Here is a 12,671-nt window from a genome sequence, read left to right as displayed (position 1 = left end):
CTGTGTCCAGCCTGCAGTCTATGTATCACATGCAAAACTAGGGTCTATGCATATGCTAACACACCTGTAGATAACATGTCACAATGTCAAAAATTTGGAACCCAGCTATAAAATAACCTCATTCACCAAGATCCTTCCTGTACTTCCAAGTCACTGACCGGTCTTACCTTAATGCTTTTAATGTGAGAAGCTGCCTTCCCCAGAGCCTTCTCGGCAGATTTGTCCAACAGAAACTCAATGACAGCATCTTTGTTATAAAGTCTACAAAAGAAAAGATTCTCTTATGTGATGGCAATAATCACATTTCACACATAAATGAAGGAGAGACACACCTTTAATCCCAGCACTCAGGAGGGGAGGCAGAGGTAGGAGGATCACTATGAGTTCGAGGCCACCCTCAGATTCCATAGTGCATTCCAGGTCAGCCTGAGCTGGAGTGAGACCCTGCCTCAACACCCCCCCCCAAAAAAAAGGAGAAACAGCACATTGAGCATGACCCAGAAGTCATTAATGTTTGGTAAGAAACATCCTGCATTACTACAAAACATCCACAACCCTGCTTCCAGATGACCAGAGCATGCAAAGAAGCAGTTAAGTTACAATCAAGCCTGGCAGACAGGCAGGCCAGATGTACTCCAAATGAACACTTCAATTCTTGGGGAAGTCAATGTAAAAGTACATGTCATCAGCTTTTCTTCAGAAATGAAAATCAGAAGATTTAGGACCAACAGGCGCACACTCCTACACTCTAAAAACTGGCTAGAGTGTTGCAGAGATGACTCAGTGGTTAAAGGTGCTTGCTTGCTTACAAAGCTTGGCGGCCTGGGTCCAACTCCCCAGTACCCACATAAAGCCAGAGGCACCAAGAGGTACATGTGTCTGGAGTTTGAGTGGTGGTAGGCCCTGATGCTTGCAAGCACATGCACACATTCTCTCTCTCTCTCAAAAATAAATAAGTATGGGCTGGAGAGATGGCTTAGCAGCTAAAGTGCTTGCCTGCAAAGCCAAAGGACCCAGGTTTGACTCCCCAGGACCCACATAAGCCAGATGCACAAGGTGGTGCATGTGGAGTTCATTTGCAGTGGCTGGCGGCCTTAGCATACCCATTCTCTCTCTCTCTCCCTCTCTCTGCCTCCCTATTTCTGTATCTCTTTCTCTCAAATAAATAAATAAATAATATTTTAAAATAATATTTAAAATAAAAAAGAACTGACTAGAACTGTAGCTCCTGCTTCAACAGGTCACAACCTCTTCACCTCCCCCTACTTCCCACCACTCTCTCTCAGCGCCTTTCATAGCTGTTCATGCTTTATGTTGATAAATAAGAAGGTTGTTACTTGGCCCTGAGCTTTCAAACCATGAATTAAATAAGCCCAACTCATTATGAAAAAGCAGAATCACATTCAGAGCCAAGAAGTCTGCCTCACAGATCTATTTGGGATAATCACACTAGATCAACCAAGAACTGTATTTACGGGCTGGAGAGATGGCCCAGCAGTTACGGGTGCTTGCGTGCAACACCTGGTGGCCCAGATTCAATTCCCCAGAACCCACATAAAGCCAGATGCACAAAGTGGCACATATATCAGGAGCTCATCTGCAGCGGCAAGAGACCCCAGTATGCCCATTTTCTCACTCCCTTCCTCTTCACTGCAAATAGTAAACAAAAGATGTTTTAAAAAGAGAATTGTATTTATAAATTAAAATTTTCTTAGTGTTTGATGCCTAAAAGAAACATACCTGGGAGGTAATATGATGGAGAATGGAATTTCAAAAGTGTCAGGGGGGAGGGAGGGAATTACCATGGGATTTTTTTTTTTATAATCATGGAAATGTTAAAAATTAAAAAGAAAGAAAGAAAGAAAGAAACCTACCTGCCAAGTTCACAAGCAACTATTGGTCGTCGGAGTATTTCCTGACTCAGAGTGCAGTAGTTCCACTGCGCCACTAACTCAGCATCTTTGTCAACCTGGTAACAGAAAGAAGAAAAAAAAAAGTCTGTCTGACTCAGTTCACCTCTGAAAGACACATGGCACCAGTCTACATATAAAAACTCACATAATGCCTTGCTGCAATGGTTTTGATTTTTTAATCAAAGAAAATGAAACAAGCCCAAAAGCGGTAGAAAAAGCAATCCCAGTATTTGGAGTGCTGATGCAGGGGGATCAAGCTTAAGGCCAGTTTGAGCATTGTAGCAAGATGTTTCAGGAAGAAAAAAGGCTAGGTGTGGTGACACACACCTTTAATCCAAGCACTTGGAACACAGAGGTAGGGGATCACTGTGCATTTGAAGCCAGCCTATATTGACTAGAGTCAATTTTAAGACAGCCTGGGCTAGAGTGAGACCCTAATTCAAACTCTCACCACCCCCCAAAAGAAAACGGCCAGCCTTTCCTCCCAGTACTAGGGAGGCTGCCGTAGGAGGACTGCAGTGAGTTTCAGGTCATCCTGGGCTGAGTGAGACCTTAGTTCAAAAGGTGGGGGAGGGGGGGCGGGAGGAGGAGAAATGGCTCAGCAGTTAAAGGTGCCTGACTGCAAAGCCTTAGTGCCGGGAGTTCAATTCCCTAACATTCATGTAAAGCCAGATGCACAAAGTGGCATATGCATCTGGAGTTTGTTTATAGCAACAAGAGGCCCTGGTGAGCCCATACTCACTCTCTGTCCCAAATAAATATTTTGTTGTTGTTGTTTTGTTTTTGGTTTTTCGAGGTAGGGTTTTGCCCTAGCCCAAGCTGGCCTGTAATTCATTATGGAGTCTCAGGGTGGCCTTGAACTCATGGCGATCCTCCTACCTCTGCCTCCCAAGTGCTGGGATTAAAGGTGTGCACCACCACACCTGGCCAAATAAATATTTTTCAAAGAAAACACAAGTAGCCGAGGAGGCTAGAGAGTGAGGTGAATGCAGCAGACTGCAGTGACTGCCGAGTGAGGCAGCAACGCATGAGGAGAGCAGGGCCGAGTGGTCCACTCCTGTTCTCTCAGGACTTGGCGGCTAGGGCGGGGGGGGGGGGGGGGTGCTGACTGCAAGCTGCACTACCCTTTCTGGGAACAATGCATGTGCGCACACACATACACACTGTACTGGAGAAATTAGTGAGGTCCATGCCAGTGAACCACAGGATGATAAATGAAAGAGCTGGAGGGGCAGAAGATGAGGGCAAAAAGATAAGACAGGGGTCTATTAATCCAGGGCCAGGTAGGATTTTACCAGGAATTTAATGACAAGCCATTGGAGAGTTAAGTACTTTTTTTTGGTTGTTGTTAGTTTTTCAAAGTAGGGTCTCGCTCCAGCCCAGACTGACCTGGAACTCACTCTGTAGATAAAGCTTGCTCCATTTCTTAAGAAAACAAGAGATCATTCAGTCCTTTGAAACATCGGCTAGGCCGGAAACTGCGGGTTCTAACGTAAAACAGAGGACCACCTCCGCCGCCGGGCGCTTACCGATGGGCGTCGACCACGGACACGGTGTGCACGCGGCGCAACAACTTATAAGGAGCTGGTTTCGGGGCTCAGGGGACCGAGTGGGAACGCCGCTGGGCGGGGATGAGGTCGGCCCGCTCATATTCGTCCCTAACTGCAGACACACCCCGGCCCGGCCACCCACCCGCTCCGCAGCTCTGTCCCTCGGCGCCTTAAGTCTGAGACCTTGTGGGGGCGGCGACCGTACGTAACGCCGCGCCGGGGTGGGGATCCCCGGAGCTGGCCCGCGATCGTGGGACCGCGCCGCCGCACGCCCACAGCGAGCACCCGGCGAATGTTCGTGGTCAACCACCCGCGGCCCCCGCGCCCGGGCCGCTCACCTTCTCGACCTTCTTGGGCCCCTTCACCAGTTCGTGCCTCTTGGGGATAGTGCCGCCGTCGCAACCCATCGTACAGCCCGACTCAGACTTCGAATCTGAAGCTGCAAACCACCACTTCCGGGGTCTCGGCGGCGTGGGGCGGGGAAACGTGGCCACTTCCGGCGCGCCGCGATGACGCCAGCGCGCCGGTCGTTGGCGGGGCTGGTCCCTGGGGAGGCCGTCGCCAAGGGCCGGTTGCCATAGGGGGCGTGGCCTTGAGTTGGGCGTGGCTCCGAGCGCATCCCTATGGCGGAACGCATCGCATTGGCTGAGCGTCCTGTGTTTAAAAGTGTAACTGGGCCGGCGCGGTGGCGCTTGACTTTAATCTTAGCACTCGGGAGGCAGAGGTAGGAGGATCGCGGTGAGTTCGAGGCCACCCTGAGACTCCATAGTGAATTCCAGGTCAGCCTGGGCTAGAGTGAGACCCTATCTCTGTTTGTTTATTTTTATTTATTTGTTTGAGAGTGACAGACAGAAAGAAGAAGCAAAGAGAGAGAGAGAGAGAGAGAGAGAATGGGTGCACCAGGGCTTGCAGCCACTGCAAATGAATTCCAGATGTGTGCGCCCCCTTGTGCATCTGGCTAACGTGGGTCCTGGGGAATCAAGCCTCAAACTGGGGTCCTTAGGTTTCACAGGCAAGCGCTTAACGTCTAAGCCATCTCTCCAGCCCGTTTTTGTTTTTTTTAAACATAGGCTTAGGGTATTTGGTAATAGTAATATTACAATAATTCTTTTAGTTAAGAATTAGGACCAGGCGTGGTGGCACACGCCTTTAATCCCAGCACTTGGGATGCAGATGTAGGAGGATTGCCATGAGTTCAAGGCCACCCTGAGACTACACAGTGAAATCCAGGTCAGCCTGAGCTAGAGTGAGACCTTACCTTGAAAAACCAAAAAATAAAAATAAAAATAAAAAAGGGCTGGAGAGATGGCTTAGCGATTAAGGCGTTTGCCTGCAAAGCCAAAGGACCCAGTTCGACTCTCCAGGACCCACATAAACCAGATGCACAGGGGGGCACATACATCTGGAGTTGGTTTGCAGTGGCTGGAGGCCCTGGCATGCCCATTCTCTCCCTCTCTCTGTCTCAAATAAATAAATAAAATATATTTAAGAAAAAAAAGAGAATGTAACTCCTTTATTATTTGGTCTGTTACATGGCTATTTCCTGGAGAGAGAAAGGAAGCTCACAAGACTCCAGAACCGACAGAAAATGACAATCTCCAAGACCCTCCTCATGGTATATAAAGAGTCAGCACTTGCTGGAGGGATCTTTTGGATGGGACGACGTAGTGAATTAGTGAATTCCAGGTCAGCCTAAGCTAGAGTGAGAGACCCTACCTTGAACCCCCCCCAATAAAGTTTTTTTTTTTAAATACACATTTTTCTCAATACACCAAAAAGGCATAGGACTCCTTCAGGGAATAGCGATAAGCTCAGTTCTGTTGGACTCTAAACCTGCGAGAACTGCACGCTGCTGGGCACATGACAACTTTCCCAAAACCCTTGGTTTGAAACGCTTGACCAACACTGACCAAAGTGTAGCACAACTTCTCACAGCGTGAAGCTGTGTTCCTGGCATGACCCAGCCGCCGTGCCAGTTGTGCGTGGGCTGAGGGCCTGGCAGGTGTCTCTTCTGGGCTTCCTCTTTTTAGAATGTTGTCTTGGGCTACTTTGTGCCCCAAAGTACGACCATCTAAGCCTTAGTGTGGGTCACTATAATCACCAGTAGCTACTCTTTCAGGTTGGGAGTTGGCTGCCAGACCAGGTGGCACTGTGTGTCCCAAGCTTCTGCGTTTTCCCAGCTACCTGGGAATTGGAGCGTTCTTTTTCCTCTCTTGCTTTGTCGAAGAAACCCATAGAGAATATTTCCTGGGCCCGGGAAGATGGCTCAGGGGTTTAAGCACTTGCTTGCAAAGCTTGATGGACTCAGTTTATTCTCCACTGACCATGTAAAGCCAGATGCACAAAGTGGCACATGTGTCTGGAGTTCATTTGCAGCTGCAAGAGGCCCTAGCTTGCCCATACCCTCTCCTCCTCTTTCCCTCCCTCCCCCAGAGGGAGACCTTCACTCAAGTCTCGAGATAGCACACACCCAAAGACACACAGGAGACCAAACTTGCTGCAAAAGCATGAGGCTTTATTCGGGAAACCAGAGCTCTGGGGTCGACACGTATCTCATGCAGGAGACAGAGGAGTCGACCCTGAGCCCTATTGGGTGTTTCTTTTTATAGGGTTTTAGCAAGGAAGGGAAAGGGGAGGGGGTTTCATAAGGGTATTTGCCAAGCTTGTACAGTTATGTCTACATATCTTATTTGTGCATAGCCAGAGTCCTTGGTCAGGCTATCTTGGGAAACTATTTTATTATTTTGGGTTTTCTCAAAACTGTATTTTTGTTTTTCCCCTTCCCGGGACATAAAGTTTAGGTTGACCCGACCAACCCATATCTTGGGCCATTTGCAGCCTATCTTTTAGCCTATTTTTGATTTACTCCTTTCTGAATATACAGTTCAGGCTGTCCCCTACCTGTAGCAACCAGCTGTTTCTTTACTAAGTTTACTTTAAAATTTTCTATCCTGCCTTTCACCTCCTTCCTTCTCCCTCTCCCCCTCAAAGAAATAAAAGCATTTGGAAACAGCTGCGTGTGGGGGCACATACCTTTAATCCCAGAACTGGGGAGGTAGAGGTAGGAGGATCCCTGGGAGTCTGAGATCAGCCTGGGACTACATAGTGAATTACAGGCCAGCCTGGGCTAGAGTGAGACCCTACCTCAATCACCACCACCCACCCCCCGCAAGAAAAAATAGATGAGCTGTGATAGCACCTTAGCTCTCAGGAGGTAGAGGGCAGGAGGATCGTTAATTCAAGGACAGTCTGAACTATGCAATGAGACCTTATCTCAAAATAAAGAGGGCAGAAGAGATGGCTCACCACTGCACCTGGCTAATTTAAATTTGGGTATTTTGTTTGCCAAGGGGTGTGTGTGTGTGTGTTTGCAGTGATTTTGGTTTGGGAGTGTAGCTCCATGGTAGGGTACTTTCCTAGCATCAGGCAGTCCTGCGTTCCAATTCTAGTTCTGAAATGCACTTGCATCCACGTTCTATTTGTTTTGGTTACGAAGTGCCTGAGGGCTTCCTTGCACGTTGCACCTGGTGGAGTCTCAGTGCCACCCCTGGCTATGGTGCCTCTCGGCCAGGGGAGAATTCTCATTCTGCATTTACATGCTGTTTCCGCCGTGGGGTCCCTGGCTCCTCAGGAAGCTGTTGCTCACCATCCATGCCACTGTGGAGCAGGGTCTTGAGCAGTCGTGAGTACAACGGGAAGAAATACCCAGGAGACAACTTCAGAGAACAGCTCGTTCATTTGTCAGGGGACTGAGTTTTTATTTATTTATTTAATTAAGAGAGAAAGAGAGTATGGGCACGCCAGGGCCTCCAGCCACTGCAAACGAACTCCAGACACATGAACCCCCTTGTGCATCTGGCCAACATGGGTCCTGGAGAATTGAACCTGGGTCCTTTGGCTTTGCAGGCAAACAACTGCTAAGCCATTCCTCCAGGCCTGGGACTGAGTTTTTTATAAGCAGCTGAGAGAGAGCGGCAAGAGGGCCCAAAGGGCTCTGAGCAAAACCTAAGTCTTTGGACGTCCAAGTGTCCTGGGCTTGGAGAGGGAGTGACTCTACTTCCTAGCAATCTTGGGGCCTGAGATTTTAGTCTGAGGGTCCAGGCTCATTGAGACCCTTGAAAATGGGGGAGGAGCCTGGCTCACTGCAGCCCCTCAAAATGGGGGGAGGAGCTCTCCTGCAGGTCTGGGACCCGAGATTTGTCTGGCAATTCAGGCTGCTGCGACCTTTCCATAGTCTAGGGCCCTTAGCTGTGTGTGACAGTTTAGGCTTGCTTTAACTTGGGGCCCTGCCTGTGCCTGACAGCTCCCCCTTTGTTTTATCATGGTGCGTCCCCTACCCATATCCTGCTAACTGCAGTTCACAGTTCCTATTAGTGCCCCCCTTGAGTACCCCACATCTATAACAAGCTATTCCCAACTCCGCCTTACTGATGTTCCCCCCTTTGATGGGTCAGGGTGTATCTTATAATGAGTGAGATCTTTATAGTCTATCATAGGCTCAGATAGGGCCAGATGGTGCATGAGGACCTGATTAGTAGCCACCTTAGCAATATTAGTTACTCGTTGTCTGAGAAATTTGATGAGGCAGGGGGCTATAAGTAATAGGGTTCCTATAGCAAGGAGGGGGCTAAAAGCAGGAGGAGAAGCCAAGTGACTGAAGGGTTAGAGAACCAGGTGGTGGGGTCCTCAGGCTTGTAGTGGTCAAGCAGCTCCTTGAGTGTTTTGAGAGTTTTAACATTTTGTTCAACAGCATTTGATTCATTAAAAAAAAAACAAAACCCAATATTCTTCTCCCAGGACCATACATGCGCCCCCATGTGCAGCAGTCATGAGGTCTAAGGCTCTATGGTTTTGAAGCACCTGCAAGAGAGTTCAGTTGTCTCTGGAGAGATTTGAGGCTGTTGGTGGGTATCACGGCCTGGTCAAGCTTGCTTTGGAAGTCCCCCGCGAGGTGGCGGTTCTGGACAAGAGCGACTCCTGCAGCCCCGCAGGGACCCAGGGCAGCGTCCCGCTGAGGCCCACCAGCAGAGGGATGGAAGTCTCTCTCTTGGTTGACGCAGGTAGAGTTTGTAGGCCGCTTCCTCTTCCTCGCAGAGATACACCTGTGGAACAGTCAAGACTGGGGAACAATAAGTGGGACAGGAAACATTTATGCATGGGGTGGTTACCCCTTTGCACCGTAGGAGAGCAGGTGTCTTGACACAAGTGGTCCTGGTTATGGAAATATTGAGGAGGCATTCAGTTTTGGTCAGCTTAGAGCTGGACAGGCAGAGAGGCACACCCTGACCAGAGTCAAGGAGGGAACACCAGTAAGGCGGAGTTGGGAATAGCTTGTTGTAGATGCAGGGTATTCAAGAGTGGCATTAATTGGGACTGCAGTTAGCAGGGGACAGGTAGGAGATGCCCAAAAGAGGCAGTTAGAAGTATTAGGACGGTTAGTAAAGGGGAGAAGGTTGGCTACGTATTGGATATATTGTGCCCACGTTAGAGTGGCTTGTATTTCTTCTGTGGCTTGCTTTTCCTGTGCGAGGATATGGTGGCTGGTTTGCACGGGGCGGGAAGCAGGGATATACCGTCTAGAAGATGAAGAGTGCAGAGGGCCATGATGCGCGGCAGACACGAGCATAGAGTTCCCCCTCGCCCCGTCCTCCAGCGCTCAGGCCCGGGGTCTCATACGGAGATGCACATTCTCTGGTTTTGCAGGGGGCTTTAAAGACAGCGTCTGGACGCCTAAAGCTGTCAATGACACGGTCACCGTATTGGCATCCTCCATCATAGTCCTGGGCTTTGAGGCTCTTTGTGGGTTTGGTGATAGGCGAAACACTCCGTGCTATCCACACAAACCAGACTTAGGATAGGCATGGACGGTGACAGTGTCTTGGCAGCCCTTAGGAGGGCAATGTCCCGTGCCAGGGATTTCAATGACCCCTTGATAGGTCTCTTGGGCTTCAAAGCGCCATCTTCCACGGGGGGGGGGGGGAGGGCGGGGGTGATGAGAGAGGCAGTGAGAGAGACATTTACATTTGAGTGTAAGATTGTTAAAGCCACCAACAAATGGCCGAAAGGGAGGCCTGTGGCTGGCATAGGGCTTTGGCTGCATCCAAGGACATCCCCCCAGGGGGCTCCCTTTTTCAGGTGGTGCTGGTGGGGAGGGGGTGCTTCCTCCCTTTCTTCCTTCTCTGATCTGTCAATGTCAGCGAACCATCTCTTTGGCCGGTGGGGTGGAATCGGACATTTCGAGCTGGTACCCAAATGGGCCTGGGCTGGTTCTGTGGGAAGAAACAGCAAATCCCCTTCCTGTGGTGAGGAGGGGGTCTGGTCCCTTCCATGTTTCATCTAAGGGATCTCGCCATCACACCAGACGGGAGGGGCGGTCTCTGGTGCGTGCCGGTGGAGGGTGACAGGAGGGTATTAGGAGTTTTTGTATAGTGAAAATGTTTAGTCAGGGCCGTGGCTAGCTGAAGGTTGGAGGGATATGTATTGGGGTGTTGTTTTTTAAGTTGGGCTTTTAAGGTTTGGTGTGTTTTTTCTGCTATACCTTGGCCTGTGGGTTGTGTGGGATTCACATATGATGAGTAATCTTCCATTGCAACGCAAAAGGCTTTGAATGAGGAACTGACAAAATCTGTGCCATTATCAGTTTTTATTTGGTGGGGACACCCGTGATGGCAAAGGTAGAGAGCCTGTGATGTATGAGTTTTTTGTGAGTTCTCTCCTGTTTGTGCTGTGTCCCATATATAATGGCAGTAAGTATCCACTGTCACAAAGACATTCTGACAGCTAAATTGCAGAATATAAGTGACGTCAATCTGCTAAGGGGCATTGGCCTTGAGGCCTCGGGGGCCAGTGCCCATCATCTGAAGGGCAGGTGTTGTTATTAGTGAGGCACAGGACTGGCATGTTTTTTAGTATATGTTGAAGTTGATTTTGGAGACTCAGAGGGAAGCGCAATTGTAATTCCTTAAGGTTACATGGGTATTAGCATGAATTATTTTTGCTACCTCAAGGGTGGCCAGGAATTTGGGTCTCCGTTGGAGGTTGTCTGGTCTGCTAATGTATTTTTCTCAGTGAGCGGGCCAGGCAAGGGGCTGTGAGACCTTATGTGTTGTATAACCCGGGGTGAGGGGGGCTTCTTTTCCAAATGAGATTGGAGACTTTTATCAGCAGGGTTGAAAGAGGGTGTTCATCTAGTCAGATATGCGAGCGAGCAAGCCAGAGAAGTAATTTGACAGCACAGATGCTATCTGAAAAGAGATTAAAGGGGCCTCTTCTTCTATGAGTGCCAGATAGATGGCATACACTTCCTCATATTGTGGCGATCTGTCAGGGAGTTCCTTAAAAATGATGGTCGGAGGTTGGTCCCCTGGGTGGTAAAGAACTGCAGCTGCTCCCCTCTTTCCCCCATCTGTAAAAATGGTGGTGGTGGTTGGGGAGAATGACTCTGGGAATTGGTTTTTTGAAAAGAGGCAGGGTGGGAGCCATCTTAAAAGGGGTATTGCAGCAATCCATTTCTCATTAGGGTAGTGGTTGTCAATTTGACAGGGGAAGCCTATTAGGCTGATGGCAAATAGGGAGTGGTTTCTGAATAGCCATTGTATATGGGGGGGGGGGTTATGATAGTGTCCGGTTCTTTGCCCAAGGTTTGGAGAGCTGGATCTCATCCGGTTTTGATCGCGGCTCTGAGGGTGTCAATCTCTGTTAATATATGTGGGGTACTGCCAATGGAGGTGTGGAGCCACCCCAGGCCTCCTTGGGTTGGTATAGTGCTCCCATGACAGTTGAGGGGGAGTTAAATATCATAAGCTGAATTGGCTTGTCTGGTGAGTACCAAGCAAGTGCCATATCAGAAAATATGTTATTAATCTTAGTTAATGCCTGTTTTGCCCCTGGGCTTAAGAGGCGGGGAGAGGATGGGTCTTTGTCACCTTTTAACATATCAAATAAGGGTTGTAAGTCACAGGTGGAGACAGGAAGCCATGGTCAGAACCAGTTGAGGTTCCCCAAAAAGCTCTGAAGTGAAGCCAATGTGAGCTTCCAGGGAAAGGAGAGTGTGGGTTTAAGAGGCTGGGAAGAGGTGAGGGAGAGTTCTGTCCCCGGGAAAGCTATGGGTGGGATAAGTTGGACTTTATTTGGAGGCAGTTTTGAAGCTTACCTCAGAGAGGGAAGGTATTAATTGATCCCTTAGCTCAGCTGGTGAGGTGGAGGAGTCTTTCCATATAATGATAGATATTAAGGCCTTGATCTAAATGTGGCCTTAATGCTGTAGCAACTGCTTCTTGGCATATAGTGGGACTATTGGCCATACCTTGGGGCAGAACCTGCCTTGATAGAGGGGACCAAGAATGCAACGTGTTGACAGTCACAGGGGTGCAGGGGGCTAGAAAAGAAACAATCCTTAGTATCAATAGCAAGGAGGGCTGTGTTGGCTGGAATGGCTGACATAAAGGGCAGTCCCCTCTGAGGGGTGCCCCCAAATGAGCATGGCTTTATTGATGGCCCTAAGAGCTTGTGGTAACCTTGAGCCCTTTCAGATTACAAACCCAGGAGCATTCCACGGGCTCCGCAAGGGGCGGATGTGATTAAGTTAGAATTGTTCTGTGACTAACTGATTTAGGATTTCGAGTTTCTCCCTTGGTAGAGGCCACTGTTTAACCCAGGTTGTCTTATCAGAGAGCCTTTCTAGGCAGGGAGTTTCATACCTAACAGTGGCCTTTAGGATTGGGGATGACATCGGCCAAGGTACCTCTCAGTCTTCTATCTCAGGGCACTCTCCTTCTACATTACTGGTGGTAACTACATGCAGAGCCTCAGGGATGTCCCTCCCCAGCAGGGTCCTTGTCACACCCGCCACTAGTCCTTCACTTAAGGCTTCTTTGGTAACATATGCCTGTGAAGGACCGCCTACCCCCATTAGGTGGGGCCCGGGAAGTAATTCCCAGTGCTGAGGAACTTCAGGTCGATTTAGGACTGTCTTATCTGCCCCAGCATCAATTAGACATTTGAAAAATTTTCCTCTGACCTCTAAGGCCAGCCTTGGGTGTGCTCCTCTAGAATGCTCACTACCCATTGTATATTATGAGTTTTCCTTCTTATTGGCAGGGCTGAGGGTTGCCCTTTTGGAGTTTAAAGGCTCTAGGGGCTTGCCATCTTTGTCTTAACTGGAGCGGCAGTCTTTTTTCCAATGATACCCCTTATGACGTCTAGGAAA

General features: G+C 49.1%; 1 protein-coding gene across 1 annotated transcript in view; it reads right to left on the bottom strand.

Moving 5' to 3' along the window:
- Rtf2 (replication termination factor 2) overlaps positions 1 to 3,928 on the bottom strand; it is a 34,918-nt gene extending 30,990 nt beyond the window's left edge. The window contains exons 1-3 of the mRNA XM_004663844.2: positions 3,802 to 3,928; positions 1,875 to 1,969; positions 168 to 261 (exon numbers count right to left, since the gene is read on the bottom strand). Coding sequence (XP_004663901.1) covers positions 168 to 261; positions 1,875 to 1,969; positions 3,802 to 3,870 — 258 coding nt within the window. The 5' untranslated portion in view covers positions 3,871 to 3,928. The remainder of the gene's footprint in view (positions 1 to 167; positions 262 to 1,874; positions 1,970 to 3,801) is intronic.
- Positions 3,929 to 12,671: the final 8,743 nt, after the last annotated feature.

Source organism: Jaculus jaculus, chromosome 8 (assembly GCF_020740685.1).
Source record: "Jaculus jaculus isolate mJacJac1 chromosome 8, mJacJac1.mat.Y.cur, whole genome shotgun sequence".
Taxonomy (NCBI): Eukaryota; Metazoa; Chordata; class Mammalia; order Rodentia; family Dipodidae; genus Jaculus; species Jaculus jaculus.
Note: the sequence above shows the minus strand (reverse complement) of the source record. Positions and strands in the feature narration are given on the sequence as shown.